Source organism: Scyliorhinus canicula, chromosome 13, assembly GCF_902713615.1.
Source record: "Scyliorhinus canicula chromosome 13, sScyCan1.1, whole genome shotgun sequence".
Taxonomy (NCBI): domain Eukaryota; kingdom Metazoa; phylum Chordata; class Chondrichthyes; order Carcharhiniformes; family Scyliorhinidae; genus Scyliorhinus; species Scyliorhinus canicula.
In genome coordinates this window covers 25,512,079-25,532,602 of record NC_052158.1, presented here as the reverse complement: position 1 = coordinate 25,532,602, position 20,524 = coordinate 25,512,079, and the positions used below count along the sequence as shown (strand labels likewise).

Sequence of the window (20,524 nt, the reverse complement as noted above, 5' to 3'; positions counted from 1 at the left end):
GCAAGGCAGAGAAGCCATAGCCAAAAATCAAAAAGCGCGACAGTACAAGGTGCAGTGACTGAGGGGAGCTCAGTGAATAGGCCAAGTAATACTAAAAGGAATAAAACAGGAAGTAAAAACATAAATGGAAAGTGACGCGGCAGGTTGTTACATGAAGATATGGGTTCAACGACAAGGAAAATGAGGAGAAACGTGAAGAGGAAAACTAACTTCGGAAAGGTTACTCATCAAGGTATTAAGATTCAAAACAGAGGTATAAAAGCCAACATAAGTGTACTTTACCTGAATGCTCGTACTATTCAGAATAAGGTAAATGTGTTGATGGCGCAAATCATCGTGAATGACTATGATTTAGTGGCCATTACTGAAACATGGCAAAAGGATGGTCACGGCACTCACTTTAGTTACTTCGGCGTGCAGGTTTCCCGGGAGTCGGTGGGGGGGGGGGGGGGGGGGGGGGGGGGGGGTTGCTCCGCAGGTACAACATTTCTAGTTTGGTGGGGAGAGTGAAAGCTGATCTGGCAAGATGGGACTGTCTCCCTCTGTCAGTGGCGGGTCGGGTACAAGCGGTTAAAATGAACGTGTTGACACGATTTCTGTTTATTTTTCAATGCTGGCGATTTTCCTGCCGCAGGCTTTTTTCAGAGAGGTTGAGGGAAGGATTACGTCATTCATATGGGAAGGGAAGGTACCCCGAGTTAGAAAGGTGCTACTACAGCGGGGAAGGCAGGCAGGGAGGTTGGGTCTTCCAAACCTGATGTATTACTACAGGGCAGCGATGTGGAGAAGGTGCGGAGTGGGTAAGAGGGGTTGATTCTCAGTGGGTCATAATGGAGGAGAGTTTGTGCAGAGGGTCAGGATTGAAACCACTAGCAACAGCGCCGCTCCCGAAAGCCCCGGGAAAGTACTTAAGGAATCCGGTAATTATAGCTTCATTGAGAATTTGGAGGCAGTTTCGCTCAATCCTCGGGTTGGGGGCAGGTTCAAGGGAAATTCCGATTCGAAGGAACCACAGATTTGTGCCAGGGAGGTGGCATGGAAATTTTAAGAAATGGGAGGAGAAGTGGATTAAGATTCTAAAAGATTTGTTGATCAGGGGTCGTTTTGCAGGACTGAAGGAGCTGGAAGCGAAGTATGGGCTGGAGCAGGGGGAAATGTTTAGATGCATGCAGGTTCGAGATTTTACCAAAAATTAGATACAGAACTTCCTGGAGGAGCCGGCCTCCACATTGCTGGAGGAGATGCTGACGACAGGGGGACTGGAGAAGAGGGTAGTGTCAGCGGTCTACGGAGCTATTTTGAAAGAGTAGAAGGCAGAACTGGAAGGGATCAAAGCAAAGTGGGAGGAAGAGTGGGAGAGGATATGGAGGAGGGGTTTTGGTATGTGGTGCTCCGGAGAGTAAATGCCTCCATCTCGTGCGCGAGGTTGCGGCTGATAGAGCTGAAGGTGGTATACAGAGCACACCTTACGAGGGCGAGGATGAGCTGATTCTTTGAAGGAGTTGAAGAAGTGTGTGAACGATACGGGGTGGGGGCTAATCACATTCATATGTTTTGGTCCTGTGCAAAGCTAGAGGATTTCTGGAAGGAGGTTTTTAGAGCAATTTCTCAAGTGGTGCATGTCAAACTGGACTGGGGCGATATTTGGGGTGTCGGATCCGCCAGGTTGGAAGCAGATGTTGTAGCTTTCACCAATTTGATCGCCCAAAGACGGACCTGATGGGGTGGAGAGCAGCCTCTCCACCCTGTGCCCAGGGGTGGCGGCGGAATCTGTTGGAATTCTTGACTCTTGAGAAGGTAAAGTTTGAACTGAGAGGAAGGACAGACGGGTTCTACAATTAATGGGCATTATTCATTAGCACTTTCAAGAACTGGATAACATCGAACATCAGTTAGCGTGGTGGGTGGGAGGGCTGGGGGATGGGGTCGATGGGTGTTAATGGAGGTCATGGGTATTCCTGATTCCTTTTTGTCAGTTGTTTACGTGAACATGTGGGCGAATGTGGGTTGGTGGGAGGATGGGAGCGTTGTTATTTATATAGGGATTGACATATTTGTTACTGATTATTGTTTATTGTTGGTGGGTGTAAATTTGGAGAAAATGCGAAAAAGGAGAAGAATAAAGAAATATTTTAAAGAAGGATGGTCACGACTGGGAGTGAAATATGCAAGGGTATGAATCTATTCGGAAGGCAGAGTGGATGGTAAAGGAGGTGGTGTAGCAATGTTATTTAAGGATGACATCCGGGCAATAGCAATGGTTGACATTGGTGCTATGGAGGTTAAGGTTGAATCTATTTGGGTGGAAATCAGGAATAGTAAGGCGAAAAGGTCACAGATAGGAGTCGTCTATAGGCAGCAAATAGCAACATAATGGTGGGGTAGGCAATAAACAAAGAAATAACTGATGCATGTAGAAATGGTACAGCAGTTATAATGGGGGATTTTAATCTGCTTTATCCAGTTCGCTCAAGGCAGCCTTGAGGAGGAGTTTACAGAATGTATCCGCGATAGTTTCCGAGAACAGTCTGTAATGGAACCCACGGGGGAACAAGCGGTCCGAGATCTGGCCCTGTGTAATGAGAAAGGACTGATTAATGATCTCATAGTTACGGATCCTCTCGGAAGGAGCGATCATAATATGGTACAATTTAAAATACAGATGGAGGGTGAGAAAGTAAAATCAAACACTAGAGTTTTGTGCTGAAACAAAGGAGATTACAATGGGATGAGAGAAGAGTAGACTGTGAGCAAAAATTTATGGTGAAACAGTTGAGGAACAGCGGAGAACCTTCCAAGAGATTTTTCACAGTGCTCAGCAAAGGTTAAAACAACCAAAAAGGAAGGACGGTACAAAGGCGGAGTATCGACCGTGGATATCGAAGGAAATAAGGGAGATTGTCACATTGAAGGAAAAAGCATACAGAGTGGCAAAGTTTAGTGGGAGACTAACGGACTGGGGAATCTTAAGAGGGCAATAAAAGCTTTCAAGAAGAGTAAGATAGATTATGAGATTATCAGAATATAAAAACAGATAGTAAAGGTTTCTCCGAATATATGAAACAAAAAAGTGTGGCTTGGTAAATATTGGTCCTTTCGAGGATGAGAAGGGAGATTTGATAATGGGAGATGAGGAAATGGCTGAGGAATTGAACAGGCTTTTTGGGTCGGTCTTCACAGTGGAATACACAAATAACATGCCAGTGACTGATGGAAATGAGGCAATGACAGGTGAGGACATTGAGGTGATTATGATTACTCAGGAAGTAGTGATGGGCAAGCTAATGGGGCTAAAGGTAGATAAGTCTCCTGGCCCTGATGGAATGCATCCCAGAGTGCTAAAAGAGATGGCTAGGGAAATTACAAATGCAGGAGTGATAATTCACCAAAATTCATTAACTCTGGGGTGGTCCCGGCGGATTGGAAATTAGCATGCGTGACACCATTGTTTAAAAAAGGAGGTAGGCATGAAGCGGGTAATTATAGGCCAGCGGGCTTAAATTCGGTAATTAGAAAAATGCTGGAATCTATCATCAAGGAAGAAATAACGAGGCATCTGGATGGAAATTGGCCCATTGAACAGATGCAGCATTGGGTCTGTCAAAAGCCTTTTCTACGTGCATGGAGATGATCACCCATGGTGTTCCCTCCCAGGATAGGGTCAGTATCACATTCAGTATCTGTCTGACCTTCGCAGTTAGTTGTATACCCGTGATAAAGCTCATCTGGTCCTCTGCAAACACCTGTGGTACACATATTTTCAGTCTCTTGGTCAGGGATTTCCCGTATATTTTCGCATCTATATTGAGCAGCCAAATGTGTTCGTATGATCGATAATTCGTCGGGTCTTTGTCTTTCTTGTGTGTCACTGATATAGTGGCCCGCGTTTCTGTTGGAGACAGGGTGTCCCCCACTAACGAATCTGCCAACACCTCCCATGGGTGCGGGTCCAGGGCTGGTACGAATATTTTGCCGATGTGAGCTGCGAACCCATCGGGTCACGACTCTTTCACTACCTGCATGGAGCTGATGCTGTCCATGAACTCTTCCAGTTCTGCTGGTGCTTCCGACCCCCCTCTGTATATTGTCCGCCTGGACAGAAATGTCCAGTCCGCCAAGGAACTGTTTTATCCCCGAGGCCCCATCAGGGGGCTCCTAAGTGTCCAATCGAACGGGGGCTCATAAGTGTCCAGTAGAACGCCTCAAATGTTTGGTTGACCTTTTGTGGTTAGGTTACCAGTCCACCTTTGCTAACTTTCACCTGTCCTATCTCCCCCAGAACTGCCTGCTTTCACAGCTGGTGTGCCAACAGGCGACTAGCCTGCGCTCTGTGCTCATTAAAGGTCCGTCGTGGCTGGTGGAGTTGGCACACCGCTTATGATGGATAGCTGGTTAAAGTACATTTGTAGACGTTTCCTCTCCGCCAGAAGCTCGGGGTAGCAGTGTTTTTTGTTGACCCCGAGGAGAGAGTGGATTAGTTATTGCCTGGCTGCCTTTTCTTCCCTATTTCCACGAGCCTTGGAGGAAACAATCTCTCCCCTAATCTCCGCCTTTAGTGCCTCCCAGAACTTTGAAGATGAGACTTCCCCGTTCTGGATGTTAGTGATGTATTCGCCTATGGCCTGTGTTGTTTTCTGGCAGAAGACATTGTTGGCTAGGAGGTCAGTGTCCAATCTCCATTCAAAGGGTTGGGCATGACCTATGTCCAACGTTACGTCCATGTAATGTGGAGCATGTTTGGAGATAGCTGCCGCGGAGTATCCTGCTCTTTCTATTTCAGGAAGCACCGATTTCCCCATTGAAATGTAGCTAATATGGGTGAAAGAATCAGAATTCCTTCTGACGGAGGTGTAGGAACAGCCATGGGCCAACAGCCCCAATTGGTCCATGAATGCTCTCAATTCCCAAGCCATGCTTTTCTTTTTCCCCGTTCAGGGGTTTGATCGGTCCATTACTAGGTCCTGTAGACCGTAACATTCCCATGATCAACCGGTGTGGGTCCATGTTGGGAATGTCCGCCAAGGTCTAATTCATGAAATCCGTGTCATCCCTGTTGGGAGCGTACACATTTACGAGGACCACTGATGCCCCGACCAGGAAGCTGATCATGACGTTAAATTCACTTGAGTCCGTAAATATCCTTGTCGTGTCAAACACCATTCTCTTGCTGCTCAGGATATGTAGCCCCTAGCCCCCCGTCCCGTAACAAAAATTGCAGTTCTGTCTACCCAGCCCACAAAGACGGTCCATCTCCCACAGGTGCATCTCTTGGAGGATGACTGTGTCGGCTTTCAATCTCAATTGAGTGAAGGCACAAGACAGTAGATTGTAAAATTAAGCATGTGGGGTTGGGGCTCGTGTATTGAAATGGACAGAAAACTGGTTGGCAAACACGAAACAAAGAGCATTAATAAATGTTTATTTTTCCTAAACGACACGCAGGGACTAGTCGGTTAACATTGGGAGGCCACCTATTCACAATATATACTAATGATTTAGACAAATAAATAAATGTAATATATCCACATTTGCAGATGGTACAACGCTGGGTGGTCGGATGAGCTATAAGGAGGATGCAAAGATGCTTTAATGTGAATTTTACAAGTTAGGTTTGCCGGCAAATACATTACAGATCAGTATTATGTGGATACAGGTAAAATCTAAAAACACTGACATATTATTTCCTGAATGCCTAGAGATTAAGGGAAGGGAATGTGTGACGTTACCTGGGTGTACCAGTCGCTGAAAGTAGGCATGCAGATGCGGCAGCCAGTAAAGAATGAAAATGGTATGTCATAGCGAGAGTGTTCGAGTACAGGTGCATGATTATCTTGCTGTAATTATACAGGGGCTTTGTGAGGCCACATCTGGAATATTGTGTACAGGTTTGGTCTCGTCATCTGTGTACGATTGTTATTGTGATAGAGTAAGTGCGGCAAATGCTTAACAGACTGATAACTGGGTGGGTGGGACTAATGCATGAGGAGAGATATACTCAGTTAGTATTTCCTCGAGTCTAGAACGATAAGTGGGAGATCTCTAGAAAATGCTGACAGGACTAGAGAGTGTGGATGCAGGAAGGATGTTTCAGAGTATTGACAGTCAGAGAGATTGAGGTGTACAGGTCCACAGGTTACTGAAAGGGACAACACAGGTGGAGAAGGCAGACAAGAAGGCACACAGCACAATTGTCTTCATTGGCCAGGGGATAAGGTATAAAAATTGGCAAGTCATGTTGCAGCTGTAGGGAACCTTACTCAGGCCACTCTTGGAGTATAGTGTTCAATTATGGTCACCACACTACGAGAAGGACGTGGAGGCTTTAGGGAGGGTGCAGAAGAGATTTCCCAGGATTCTGACTGGTATGGAGGGCATTAGCTATTAGGAGACGTTGAATAAACTTGGTTTGTTCTCACTGGAATGAAGGAGCATGAGGGACGACCTCATAGAGGTCTATAAAATTATGAGGGGCATAGACGGAGTGGACAGTCAGAGACTTTTCCCGAGCGTAGAGGGGTCAATTACTAGGGGGCGTGGTTAAATATGCGAGGGGCAAGGTTTAGAGGAGATGTACGAGAAGGTTTTTTACACAGATGGTAGTGGGTGCCTGGAGGAGGTGGTGGAAGAAGGGACTATAGCGACGTTTAAGAGGCATCTTGACAAATACATTAATAGGATGAGAGTAGAGGGATACGGACCCTGGAAGTGTAGAAGATTTTAGTTTAGAAATGCCGCATATTCGGCGCATTGGAGTGCCGAAGGGCCTGCCCCTGTGCTGTACTTTTCTTTGTTCTTTGTTGTTTTGTCATTGTGTGACTGACCAAAATGAGAGGTTAGCGTCTACGGAGAGTGGTGAGCCTCTGGAATTAACTACTGGAGCAAACCGTTGAGGCCAATCATATATCTTTGCAAGAAGGAGTTATCTGTAGCTCTTGGGGCGAGGGGATCGAAGGATATGGGGGAACAGGTTATTCAGTTGGATCGTCAACAATGATCATAATGAATGGCAAAGCAGGCATGAGGCTAGGAAACTCCAACTGCTGTTCCGGATTTCTATGTTTCTGTCTTGCTATGTTTCTCCACCGGTCGAGATTTTCGTGCAGTTTCTGTTCTTATCTTTATTATGTCTTTGGGCGAACTTCCTATCTGTAAATATGTGTTCTCTCCCTCAGTGAGAAGCTCTATGTCGTTATTATTTATCTTCAACTACTGCCCTTCAATAAAGGCAATGTCTAAACTATTGGAAAGGTGTCTATTCTTCCCCACAGTTTGTATGTCTTCCAGCAGGGGGGTCACAGGATTATTATCCAACTATCGACTCAGGTGTATTGGCGCAGTTTATATCAATAACTTTCCACCTCCCGCAACATTCAACACTGAAACAAACCATTTAATCATTTGATGGCACCAGCTCTCCGCTAATTTTTGCTGTACCTTGCAGAGGGTTGAATCCTTGACAAGACAGGGTTGGGCTATGTCCGGTCGGGACAATGAATGGAAATTTCCATGGGACTCAAGTAACGTTAGCACTGATGCACTCTAAGCCTTCAAATAGGCAATTGTGAATGAAGGCTAGGTATAGCACCATCACAGTGTTAAGCCGATAAGAGCGTCCTCCCGATGTCGTTAACCCAGCCGGGTACAAACCCACACCTGACCAGTTCCCTTGGATCCTCTGCCATATTTTCCTCCCAGCGTCTTCTTCCTGCATGACTGACTGCAGTTCGCATAATGGCCGTGGTACCAGCGGTACAGCAGGCGCTGGAAAACGTTTGATTAGCCGACGGCTTCTAGAAAAAATATTGAATGTTGCTGAGGGGCGCAAACCAATCGTCAATTTACAGCTAATCGGCATCATTACACGCATTTGAACCTGAGGGCTGGACAAGTGCCCGGAAATTCAGCCCTGTAAATATGTCTACACATTGCCTGTAAGTTTGAGGAGGATGGTAAACGAATCTCCCGCCATTTCAGTACAAAATGACGAATAAATTAACACAGAACACAAGAGACTAGGTTATGTTCATGTTGCAGGAATTCGTTGAATGTGGATGTACCGAAAATTGTGAAGCCTATTGAAAACTCACGATACATCACAATGCATTATGTTTCCCATTCCTCTGGAAGCTGCACATTTTTAGTGAAAGACAAAGCAATTAGCAATCAAAGCATGTTACTCGTCTTCAAACGTATTACTAGCGTATATATCATATAATGGTGATGACACAAACCTGACATTTTTATACGATTTTCTAGTTCTGTTATACAAAAGACAAGAAAAAACATTTTCAATCTATTTCACTCATCTTTGACGCGATTCTGTCGAGAATGTTATGAATCATTTTCCTCCACGGAATTACAGGATTATATTTGGATTATCACCTGTCTGCTAACCAGCGTTAGAGTTCGGAGCAGAGCAGAAAATGCCAGATATTTCTCTATTTACAGGTGTACCATAGAAAGCATCCTATCTGGCTGCATCACGGCCTAGTATGGCAACTGCTCGGCCCAAGACGGCAAGAAACTTCAGAGAGCCGTGAACAAAGCCCTGTCCATAACATGAATTCGCTTCCCATCCATTGACTCTAGATACCCGTCCTTCTGCCTTGTGAAAGCGGGCCGCATAATTAAAGACTGGTCCTATCCGGCTTAGTCACTCTTCCAACTTCTTGCATCGGGCGGAAGATACAGATGTCTGAAAACACGTACTAACAGATTCAAGACCAACTTCTTTCCCGCTGTTTCCAGACTCATAAACTACCTTCTTATTAACTGATCTGATTAATACTACACTCCTATATATTGATCCGATGCCGGTGTCTCTGTATTTACATTATGTACCGTGCGTTGCCCTATTACCTATTTCCCTCTCATGCACAAATAACTTGTTTGAACTGCACACAGAAAAATACATTTCACGGAACCTCGGTACACGGGACAAGAAACAGACAACCAAGCAAACAAACAAACTGTTGATATACCAGAAGGAAAAACTTGCGACTCCATTCATTGACCTCTCCCTTATTAAATGATGTGATGCTGAAGACGAAGAATTTTGCCGTTCCTTTTAATCACCCTTTACATAAAGTGCTGAAGAAAAAATATTGTATAAAAATATTATCATAATCTTGGAATGTATTGGTTTCAACTGCAAAAGTTAAATGTTGTGGATATAGTTTCCGTTACCTCGATTCCGACCTAGATGTTTTCTGGGCACTCAGTTATTAGACAAAGCTCCTCTCCTCAGAAATAATACAGTCTTGTAGATCTAGAGTCTCTTGTAGTAAACTGAGGTTGCATGCTCAGTTATGTATTAGACCTTCATTTGCAAAGGACCCAGAGACCAAATGTAGGATTTCCGATTTCAAGCTCTCAACACATTTCACAGCTCAAAGAGAATTTTAAAATCTTCGAATTCATAATTTCTGTCATAACGGTCTGAAGAATATCAAGGCACGATCAAAGTTTCAGTGACAACAAATTCTACTTATGTTATGCTAAATGTACTACTGTTATGTATTTAACCATTGCTCTATCCACTTGGCATCGTTCTTGAATATTTCACTGACATTACCTCATCTAACGTTCATTTATTTTATCCTCAAAATACGTAAAATTAATGCCTTGATTTCGGACATTGCTCTTTTAAAAATCATTCGCCGTGTATTATAAATGGTTCAATTTAAATTAAAGGCAAGTGACGATATTTGTTTAAATTCTTCCGTGGATCACACGGTTCACAGTGGTATGTACTGTTGCCTCACACCGCCAGAGTCCTGGGTTCTTCTTCAGCTTGGCTGCCCGTATGGAGTTTGCAGCTCTCTGCATAGGCTTCGGTTCCCTGCCACAATTCAAAGGTGTGCATGGTTGGTGGACTGACTATGACCGATGCGCAGGGTTACGGGAATAGGGCGGGTGATGCTCTGTCGGCGGAGATGCGGTGGGCCTCCGTGTCCACTGTAGGAATTGTATAGCAGAATAATAATGCCGTAAATGCATGTAATGCAATTCATTGAATCGCTTGTCATCTATATCAGTGATCTGTCATGTGCGTACCTGTCTGTTTTTCAAACATACTGCTCTCTGCAAGTAAGAAACACAACCTTTCAACATAAAAGCATGGAGAAATGAGAAGCTGAGTGTTCAGATAAAACTAGGTGACAGCAATTTTCCAAGACATGTTTAGTGGAACCAAATTTCCAGAATTGTTCCTGTTCTGAAATTCTACAAAATAATATAACGCTGACTAAAAACACGAGACACCCGATCCGACTCAGGAGCGATACAATCAGTGGTAATACGTTTAACCTCTTAATACTTTGTTATTATCGTCCTCGCAACACTTTTCCAGACAACATGAAGAACGATTCTACTAATTTTATGCCAGCCATTTTCATACTGCACCTATCATTACAAGTCTAAAACGCACTATCCCCAGCCAAGTAACCAAAATGTTCCAGAAATATAGCAGTAGATTTTGTATTCGGTGAACATACGCTCTCATCATGTCAGTCTCCATGATCTTTTGCAGAAGGTCCGGCAAGTATAGTCACGTGTATCCGTTAATTATTTTCATCATCACCATTTCTTTTATCGCGTCCAACCAATCGAACAACTTCGTTCATGAACTGAAGACATATACAAAATCGATGGTGGCCGATCATAACCGCTAGGATGTATCCAAATCAACACTTCTAAAGTCGCTGTCTGTTTAGTAGAGTCCACATTCTCCTCAACAGATATATAGCAAAATGGTAGTTAAAGGACTATCGGTTTGTGTAGCACACCCGAGTTGACGACTTCTTCTCGAAGAGGATGGCCTGGCCGAGGTACTCCGAGGTACTGAAGGGGGCACTGCCAGATGAACGGATATGCAATGTAGCAGTAAAAGTAAAATGAGTTGCAGCACTAGACACGATATAATCGCTAAATATAAAATACTCAGAACATAAGATCATAAGAATACAATCAGGAGTACTCGACTCGTCGACCGTGCTCCGTCACTCAATATGACCTCGACTGACCTTCTGCCTCAAGTCCGCTTACCTGCCAACTCCTGTAAGGGAATTTGTACTGGATATTGTATGAGTTAGATACGAAGTTTAGAATCATAGGTTTTAGTGAAATAATAAAGTAAGATTTAGGTGAGTATTGAGATGAGTGTGAACTCAGGATAACTTTGTGTGACCTAATGTAATCAAGTATAGTTAATATGATTAAAGCAGCAGACCCAGAGAAATAGCATTTAAAATACAAACAGTCACTTGGAAGAACAATGAACAGCTCAGGGCTTAACTAAAATGGTTGCCCATAAATAAGGGCTATAAAGGAGTCTGTTTTTGTATACATTCGGCCTTGGTCAGCAAAAACCACGACACAAGCAGGAAAGTTTACAGAGACGAGATAAGGACTGACTTATGGCTACCATGGTTGACGAAGCAGAGAGAGAAACGACCAGTCTTGACTGAGACAGATAGAGGCTCACTATAAACAATAGTGGCCAAAGTAAGGAAAGCAGATAAGACGGCTGTAAATTAAGATAAGAGTTTGAATCATGGAGTTAAAATGTATATAAAAGGCGGTAAGCCCTGAAGCTTCTTTAGATTGCTCCGGACAATCTCAGCTCTGTTTTTCTCATGCTAAGAAAAATAAAGTTCACTGCTTGGAAGATCGCTCCTCAGACTCTCTGTGTTTTAATATTTGAATAGGTACAAACAAATTGTCGTCCTGGGGAACCACGACAAAATTGGCGCTGCGAGCAGGGTCGGTGAGAGATCGCCCAGAAAAGCATCTGGAAGGAGTGGCGGAGGCGAAGGTTCGACCGGGGCTGGACATCCCAAGCCGGCATTCTGACAGCAAGGTAAGCAGATTTGTATTGCACGTAAATCCTTGTTGTCAGAAAAGGGATCTCGAGGCCCGGCGCACTCAGCTCTTTGCTGGTCTTGAATCTCCCCAACCACAAAGATATCCTGCGTGACTAAAACCAAATTGGGTAAAATAGTTTTGAGAGACTGAAACTGATCTGAAGAGTAGAGTTTTGCATGCAAAGCGCACTGTGAATACTGTATTGTCTGTGAGTGGGTAAAAAGGGAGACGAGAAAAAGGCCGAACGCTAAGGTAATGCAATTAGGTTAAGTCAACCGGTTTGGAGCGGGTTTTTCCAGGATACGACTTGCCCAGAAGAGAGTAAGTGTGGGAAAAATCTGCCAGTCCAAACCTACCCAGGACCTCGGGTAACGGACGTCAGCCGAGAGGGAGAGAGATCAGTGAGAGATCACTCTCTGACCTAATACGGTAGTCAAAAGCATAGGAGGGGAACCTAACCCCGGAGGGGGGGATTAACAGCTAGGATAGAGAAAGTAAAAGACCAATTTGAACAAACTGGTCTGAGACAGCAGCGTGGAGGACAGAAATAAGAAGGAGAGTCGGAACACAGGTAGGGTAATAACTAACAACGTGGAAAGGTCACACTGACAAAACCGCCTAGCGGAAAGAGGGGTATAATCGATTGGGAAGGAAGATTAGTTAGGGGATTAAGACGGGATAATAATAAAAACGGAAGCAACACTGGATTGGGAAAAAATTACACATATAACTAACTTAAAAGAGGTAGAGAACGAGTGGCCGTATGTAAAGTGGGAAAGAATAGCTGATAGGAATTGGATAGACGAAATAAACTTGGAAACTCTAGGGAAATTAATAAAGGAATCTGATCGATATAGGGTTTCTATAGATATAGACGAGCACGTAAAAACCTACTACCCTCTAGCCCGGGAAAGGAAGATAGAGCCGGGACAGGGGACTACGGGGAAGTGGATATCGAGACCCCGGTTAGAATTACAGATATTGTCAAGAGAAACCCAAGAGAAAGGTAAACAGGGGACTGAACACGGAAAAACGACACAGCAAGTAATAATCACTGTAACACCTAACTCTGACGGATTAAGTGATAAAAATTGTGACAGTAATCCGAAAAGACAAGTAATGGCACACCAAGTTAAAACACCAGTGGAAACATTAGGGGATAAATTCCCAGCCCTCAGGGGAGACATAGAACACGTTTCTAAAAAATGGGCCAAAAGAACAAGTAAAACTAATACACCGTGGCCGGAGGAAGGCACATGGTGCGTAGAGAGATGTGAGGACCAGAAGGGAATGATAAAGAACTACAAAATAAAAGATAAATCTAAGAAAAGAAAGGAGAAGCGAGAAAAGGAACTAGAGATACTGGCATTGTTTGAAAAGGAAGGGAAAGAATGATAGAAGAAAAGATGAGGGAAAAACAAGTCCTGATCCTTGCGAGGGTGAAAGTGAGGCGTCACAGGGAAAAATAGAAGGAAAGAGGGTCAAAGCCAGCAGAAAGGAAAGAGAAAGAAGAAGAAGCATAGAGGAAACATGTGGGAAAAGGCGCAAAGAGGCAGAAAGACGAGAAAAGGGGGAAGCAGAGATGGAGGCCAGCCCATCGTAACCTATAACATTTCTGCCTTCCCACTGCCCATAAACCCAGAAGCCCACAGCCTAAATTATCAAAACCGATACGCCCTACAAAATCAGACTGACTGGAATAAAAATGGGAAAGGACAGGGAGGTGGTAGGCCACCCTTTCAGAATCAGAGAGGACAGGGACAGGTTAATTATCAGACTCCGAGACAGGGACCACTGCCTGGCCCTCCAGGTGTGTGCTGGGGGTGCGGGGAGACAGGTCACATAAAAAGGAATTGCCTGCGGAATTCCACCAGACAGGGAGAAAACCAGCAACAGGCAGGCCAACAGCTGATCCAAGGGTCGCCGAACAGCGTCCCGATGTTTCAAGGGCCGGGGAACCATCAGAGTTTCGCATAGAGAGGCCCAGAGAACCCCGAAATGGTAGGACAGTACGTACAAATAACAGAAACCGCAGAGCAGGAACCTATAGTTAATGCTAGAGTAGGCGGGATCGAGGTCCCCATGATGATAGACACCGGTGCCACCTGTACGTGCATACAAACGAAATATGCGGATCACCTACCATTGTCAAACCGGTTTGTAAAAACTGTGGGGTTCTCGGGGAAAATAACACTAGCTCAAATGACGATGCCGGTGCCTATTACCATTGGAAATAAAACTACCCATGTACCTATTTTAGTATATGATAAAACTCCTTTAAATCTATTGGGAAGGGACGCAATCCTAGGTCTGGGACTGAAATTAGAATGTACCGAACAAGGAATTGATTTGATGGGAATGTATTCACTTGAGGTACCAGGAAAGGAAGGGGTTAATGTATATTGGCTGGGAGATATAGAGGAACAAATTAAAAAACAGATCTGGACAGTCTGGGGAAAACTTATAGACACTTGGGTTCCACAAGCCAAGTGGCCGAGAACAGAATTACATAGTACAATGATATTTGATGAAGGACAGGCACCTGAAATACAAGAGAAATGGGAAAAGGAGGCAGGACGAGAACAGGAAATAAAGTCAGGAAGTATTTTAATTGGACTAGAGGGAGTGGCCCTCGCAATCGTTAGGAATGAATGGATTGACAAATGGTTCTCTGTACCTGGGGCGGAGCCACATGTCACATTGAAAGTTAATCCGGGATATAGATCAAAGGACCTAGGACCCATGGTGTTAAGAGCGCAAGACTTAGAATTTGTACAGACAGACAGTGCGGATATTTGGACGTCCAGCGATGGACAAATGACGAAAATAATTTTGGATGTTAGGATGCTTGGGACACCAAAGCAGATAACAATAGGAGTGCAAAGTGAGAAACAGGAGCGGGAATGGAGAGAGAGCTTAGAGCAGGATTTGAACTCCCTCCCACAGGAGTTGTGGTCCAGACAGGACACGGATGTAGGGAGGGTTAAAAACGCTAATCCAGTTGAAGTCAGACTAAAGACAGGGCGCCAGGGGCCCTATAGACCACAATACCCAATCAAGACAGAAGCAATTGAAGGAATTAGAGAAACGATTAAGGGATTGATAGAAGCAGGGGTATTAAAGGAAACCCGGAGTAGGTGTAATACCCCGCTCCTACCAGTAAAGAAGGCGGACGGAGAAAAATGGAGATTGGTGCATGACCTAAGGGCAATTAATGAGGTAGTGGAAGATATGCCCGTAGAAGTTCCAAACCCTTACACCTTGCTGACAAATATACCACCTGAAAGTAGATGGTTTACGGTAATCGACCTATGTTCAGCATTTTTTAGTGTGCCACTAGCTCCAGAAAGTCAGTATCTCTTTGCATTTACGTACGAGGGGAAACAATACACATACAATAGAATGCCCCAAGGATTTAAACATTCCCCACATGTATTCAATCAGGTGTTGAAAGCAGATTTAGAAGGAATACAGTTGGAAGGAACACTGCTACAATATGTGGATGATTTATTATTATGCACAGAGACACAAGAACAATGCAGGAAGGATAGTTTAAAACTTTTGAAAAGACTAGCAGAGGGGGGTCATAAAGTATCCTGGAAGAAGCTGCAGCTGTGCCAGAGACAGGTAGAATACTTGGGGAGAGAAATATCAGCAGGACAGAAGGGGATAGCTCCACAGCAAATAGAAGCAGTACTGAAAATTCCGAAGCCACAGACGGTGGGACAAATGATGACATTTTTGGGAATGACAGGCTTCAGTTCAGAATGGGTGGAAAACTATGCAGAAAAAACGCAGGCCCTACGAAAGATAATGAAGGAAGCAGGGTGTGACGAATTAAAAGCCAAACTAAAATGGGACAAAGATGCGCTAGAAGCATTTGAGAATATAAAGAGTGAAATGGCACAGGCACCAGCATTGGCTTTACCGACCTATGACAAGCCCTTTGATTTATTTGTGAGTAACAGAGAAGCAGGATTTGCTACAGCAGTGTTAACACAGGAAAGTTGCAAGGGAAGGCGAAGGCAGACTGTAGCATATTATAGTACCAAGCTAGATGACGTAGCAATGGGATACCCGCCGTGTTATCAAGGCCTGGCAGCAGCTTGGTGGGCGTACGAAAAGGCAGCTACGGTCACAATGGGATATCCGATAAACTTACATGTATACCATAAAATAGCTGAATTGATTGAAAAAGGGAAGTTTGTTCTGACGCCGGCTAGAATTCACCATTTTCAAATGCTGACCACATTCCCGGACATTACGATAGTAAAGTGCAATAGGGCCAACCCAGCTGACTATATGCCATTGCCACATGAGGGAGAGGAGCATGAGTGTGTGAGAGAGACAAGAGTGTTTATGAAACTGAGGAAAGATCTGCAGGCTGATAAGTTAAACACAGAAGAAAAGAGAACGTTGTATGTTGATGGCTCGTGCCATAGGGATCATAGGGGAAATCATGCTGGCTATGCAGTAGTTGAACAGAAAGGGAAAACATTTGAGGTAGTGGAGGCAAAAGAATGTGAGCAGCCATGCTCAGCCCAGTTAGCGGAGCTTGAAGCACTGACAAGAGCATGTAAATTAGCAAACGGGGAAGCAGTGGAAATTTATACTGATTCGGCCTATGCCCACGGGGTTTGTCACCTGTTTGGGGCAATATGGAAGCAAAGGGGATTTATGAAAAGCGGAGGAGGACCAATTCAACACGAAGTTCAAATCAGGGCTTTAATAAGGGCTATGATGGGTCCAAGGGAATTAGCCATAATTAAGTGTCAGGCGCATAAAAAGGGAACAGATAACATCACACAGGGAAATACCAAAGCTGACAAGGCGGCTAAAGAAGCATCAGGATACATTGAGGCTACGATAGCCCCAGTAGAAATAGCAAGGCCGCACCCAGGGCCAGGTGTGGGGAATATCGAACCTCAAATCACATTAGAAGATGTGGCACAATTACAGGAAGAAGCCCCTGTAGCAGAAAAAACAATGTGGAGAGAGAGAGGAGCATTACAGGGACAACATGACAAAATATGGAGAAATGGGGAAGGGTTGATCATAGCACCCACATCGTTACTAACCGTACTAATTAGTGAAGCACACGGGGTGGATCACTGTGCGAGAGGAGAAGTGGCTAGGAAGATTAAGAAAGAAGGATTCTGGTCACCATACCTGCAGAACTCAATTGACTACATACTGGGTCTGTGTGAGGTGTGTGCTCAGAATAATATCAGGAAAGGCATTACTGCCCCAATAGGGCACATACCCATTCCAGAAGGGCCGTTTAAACATCTATGCATGGACTATGTGGATATGGGAAAGGTGGTAAGAGGAAAAAGATACATGCTAGTGATTATTGATAGATTCAGCAGATGGATAGAAGCAACGCCATCCAAAGATCAAGGCTCTGGAACGGTAATTAACTTCCTGTCAAAAGAAATTATCCCAAGATTTGGCATACCCATGCAATTAAGTTCAGACAATGGATCTGCTTTTATAGGGAGGGCACTGAGAGAGACACTCTCAGCACTCCGTATAAAGCAGAGGTTTGGATGTGTGTATCATCCTCAATCCCAAGGAATGGTGGAGAGAGCAAACGGAACCCTCAAGGCGAAAATAAGCAAAATTTGTAGTGAGACAGGAAAAAACTGGATAGATGCTCTGCCATTGGCTTTAATGCAGTACAGGAGTCAGGAAAACAGAATCACACATTTAAGCCCGCATGAGATGATGACAGGAAGAGTAATGCCGGTGCCAAAGATCGGGGGAACAGGGGGCCCCACATTGGAGTGTTTAGATCAGGATGCAAGAGAGTATGTACGACAATTAACTTTTATACATAGAACTATTTTTGAACAGGAAAAGGCCAAGGAGGAGGAGAGCCCTGCCACGGAACACCAGATCACACCGGGAGATCAAGTATACATCAGAAAGTTCCGGAGACGTTGGCATGAACCCAGACGAGAAGGGCCGTTTGAAGTCACCAGAGTATCTCCCACGGCGTTGCAAGTAGAAGGCAGTAAACTGTGGTATCACTTGAACCATTGTACCAGAACGGTACCTGGGGTAGGGGAGAGAAGGGAGACTGAAGTTAGAGGTAGGGTGGATAGAAGTAGCAGCGAGGAAGAGATAGCACTACACGAGGATAATCGTGAGGAGGAGGAGCAGAGCCAAAGTACAGCAGAAATAATAAATGATGATGAGAGTGGTTCTGTGCATGAGCTGGCTGATGATACAAATGCCCAGCCTGAGCCTGTTAGTCACGGTGCCGAGGGAGGTGAGGACGGGGAAAGGGCCTCGTTCCCCACATGGGACTTGGAAACTGTTTCCCTGGGGGACTTCCTTGACCCGTAACAAGGGAAAGCGGGATGCAGATGATATAGGGGTGCGGAATCAGGAAGGTAGAGTATTAAGACAAACAAGACGTAGGCGATCAGTGAGTACGGATACTATTTGGGAGAAAGGAGGGGTCTGTGTTATGTTTGGAGATCAGTGTTGCACATTTATCCCTAACAACACTGATCCAGAGGGGTCATTTACACGGGCCATGAATAAGTTGAAGAATCTTAGGGCAGAAGTGAAAGAAAATGCTGGGTTTGGGCATGAAGCCTGGAATTGGTTGGATAGGATGTTTGGAAGATGGGGGGCATGGTTCGCCAAAGCTGGAGCTGTAGCAATCACAATCATAACCGTTCTAGGACTCATATTTTGTTGTTTTCTACCCGCCCTGAGATCCTTCCTTACCAGAGTTGCAACACGGCAGATGATGGTTACAAGCAGCTCACGTTCGCGAGGAAAAACGGAGGAAAGGGAAAACCTTGAGCTGCCTCCGATGAGCGGATTCACCATGACCCTGGTCGAGATGGAAACTCGTCACTCTGTGAAAGGACTATAATAATGGACGATTGCTTTGTACCAACAACAGCACCTGACTGAAATTCGCAAAAGACTTGGAGAACTTAGTCTGTACACAGGAATCAGTCTTTTTTCCTTCCCTTGACAAGGGTGGGAAGGTTTTTGGCTGATGGCTGTTAGGAGCAAGCAATCTGGGGGAGCGACCCGAGAATTCGAATCTGGATAGATGAATTATGATAAAGAAGAATTAGGGGCGTTGTTCCCTGACCAAAGTATTCGGCTCCTCCACATTGCCTGCAAAAAGTGTTTAAAATAAATTGTAAATGGGATCCAGTAAGGGGATTATTTGAGCTTGGTAATTTGTGTGAGGCTAGGGAATAGCCTCAAAGGGGGGACATGTAAGGGAATTTGTACTGGATATTGTATGAGTTAGATACGAAGTTTAGAATCATAGGTTTTAGTGAAATAATAAAGTAAGATTTAGGTGAGTATTGAGATGAGTGTGAACTCAGGATAACTTTGTGTGACCTAATGTAATCAAGTATAGTTAATATGATTAAAGCAGCAGACCCAGAGAAATAGCATTTAAAATACAAACAGTCACTTGGAAGAACAATGAACAGCTCAGGGCTTAACTAAAATGGTTGCCCATAAATAAGGGCTATAAAGGAGTCTGTTTTTGTATACATTCGGCCTTGGTCAGCAAAAACCACGACACAAGCAGGAAAGTTTACAGAGACGAGATAAGGACTGACTTATGGCTACCATGGTTGACGAAGCAGAGAGAGAAACGACCAGTCTTGACTGAGACAGATAGAGGCTCACTATAAACAATAGTGGCCAAAGTAAGGAAAGCAGATAAGACGGCTGTAAATTAAGATAAGAGTTTGAATCATGGAGTTAAAATGTATATAAAAGGCGGTAAGCCCTGAAGCTTCTTTAGATTGCTCCGGACAATCTCAGCTCTGTTTTTCTCATGCTAAGAAAAATAAAGTTCACTGCTTGGAAGATCGCTCCTCAGACTCTCTGTGTTTTAATATTTGAATAGGTACAAACAAATTGTCGTCCTGGGGAACCACGACACTCCCCGTGTATTTTAATTCCCTCAGCATCCGAGAGTCCCCTGATCTCGGTCTTGAATGTACTAGCCGACTGATCACCCACAGATATCTGGGTATGGAACACTAAAGATTCACAGCCCTCTGAATGAACACATATCTCGTCGTTCCAGTTTTGAAAGCCAAACTCCTTATCGTGAGATTGTTACATGAGTTATGGTCTCTAAACCACAGCAGGCTACAGACGCTCGGCATCTGCTTTACCAACACCTTGAATATTGCAATAAGTCACCTCGAATTCTTTGATTCTGAAGATTTTTTTTTTTTTTTTTTGCCTAATCTACTTAATTTCTCGTCATGCAACAATCCCCCTTTCCCAGTCATAGATCGTATATTTTTTGTCGCACTCGCTCCGAGTGAATGATTCCAGCCCCTCTGTTCCACAGGGCGCAGTATCAATAATTCAGCCAGTCAGCAGCTGCGGTTCTGCAAGAAAAAGGGGTAAATTCTACCTGCGTCGGGTGTAACCTCGTACTCTAACAGTTTAACGCCTTCTTCTTCAGCAGGTGAGCTGATGAAATAGAAATCACATGTCATAGATTATGGAACATACATTGCAGAAGGAGGCCAGTCGGCCCATCAAGTCTGCACTGACCCACTTAAACCCTCACTTCCACCCTATCCCCGGAACCTAACTACCCCTCCGAACCTTTTTGGTCATTAAAGGCAATTTAACATGGACAATCCAC

At 44.4% G+C, this 20,524-nt stretch overlaps 1 protein-coding gene across 1 annotated transcript in view; it reads right to left on the bottom strand.

Annotated features, from left to right (window-relative positions):
* LOC119975529 (centromere-associated protein E-like) overlaps positions 1-20,524 on the bottom strand; it is a 249,117-nt gene that overhangs the window by 66,159 nt on the left and 162,434 nt on the right. Inside the window, exons 25-26 of the mRNA XM_038815320.1 lie at positions 10,057-10,083; positions 8,232-8,258 (exon numbers count right to left, since the gene is read on the bottom strand). Of these exons, the coding sequence (XP_038671248.1) occupies positions 8,232-8,258; positions 10,057-10,083 (54 nt within the window). The remainder of the gene's footprint in view (positions 1-8,231; positions 8,259-10,056; positions 10,084-20,524) is intronic.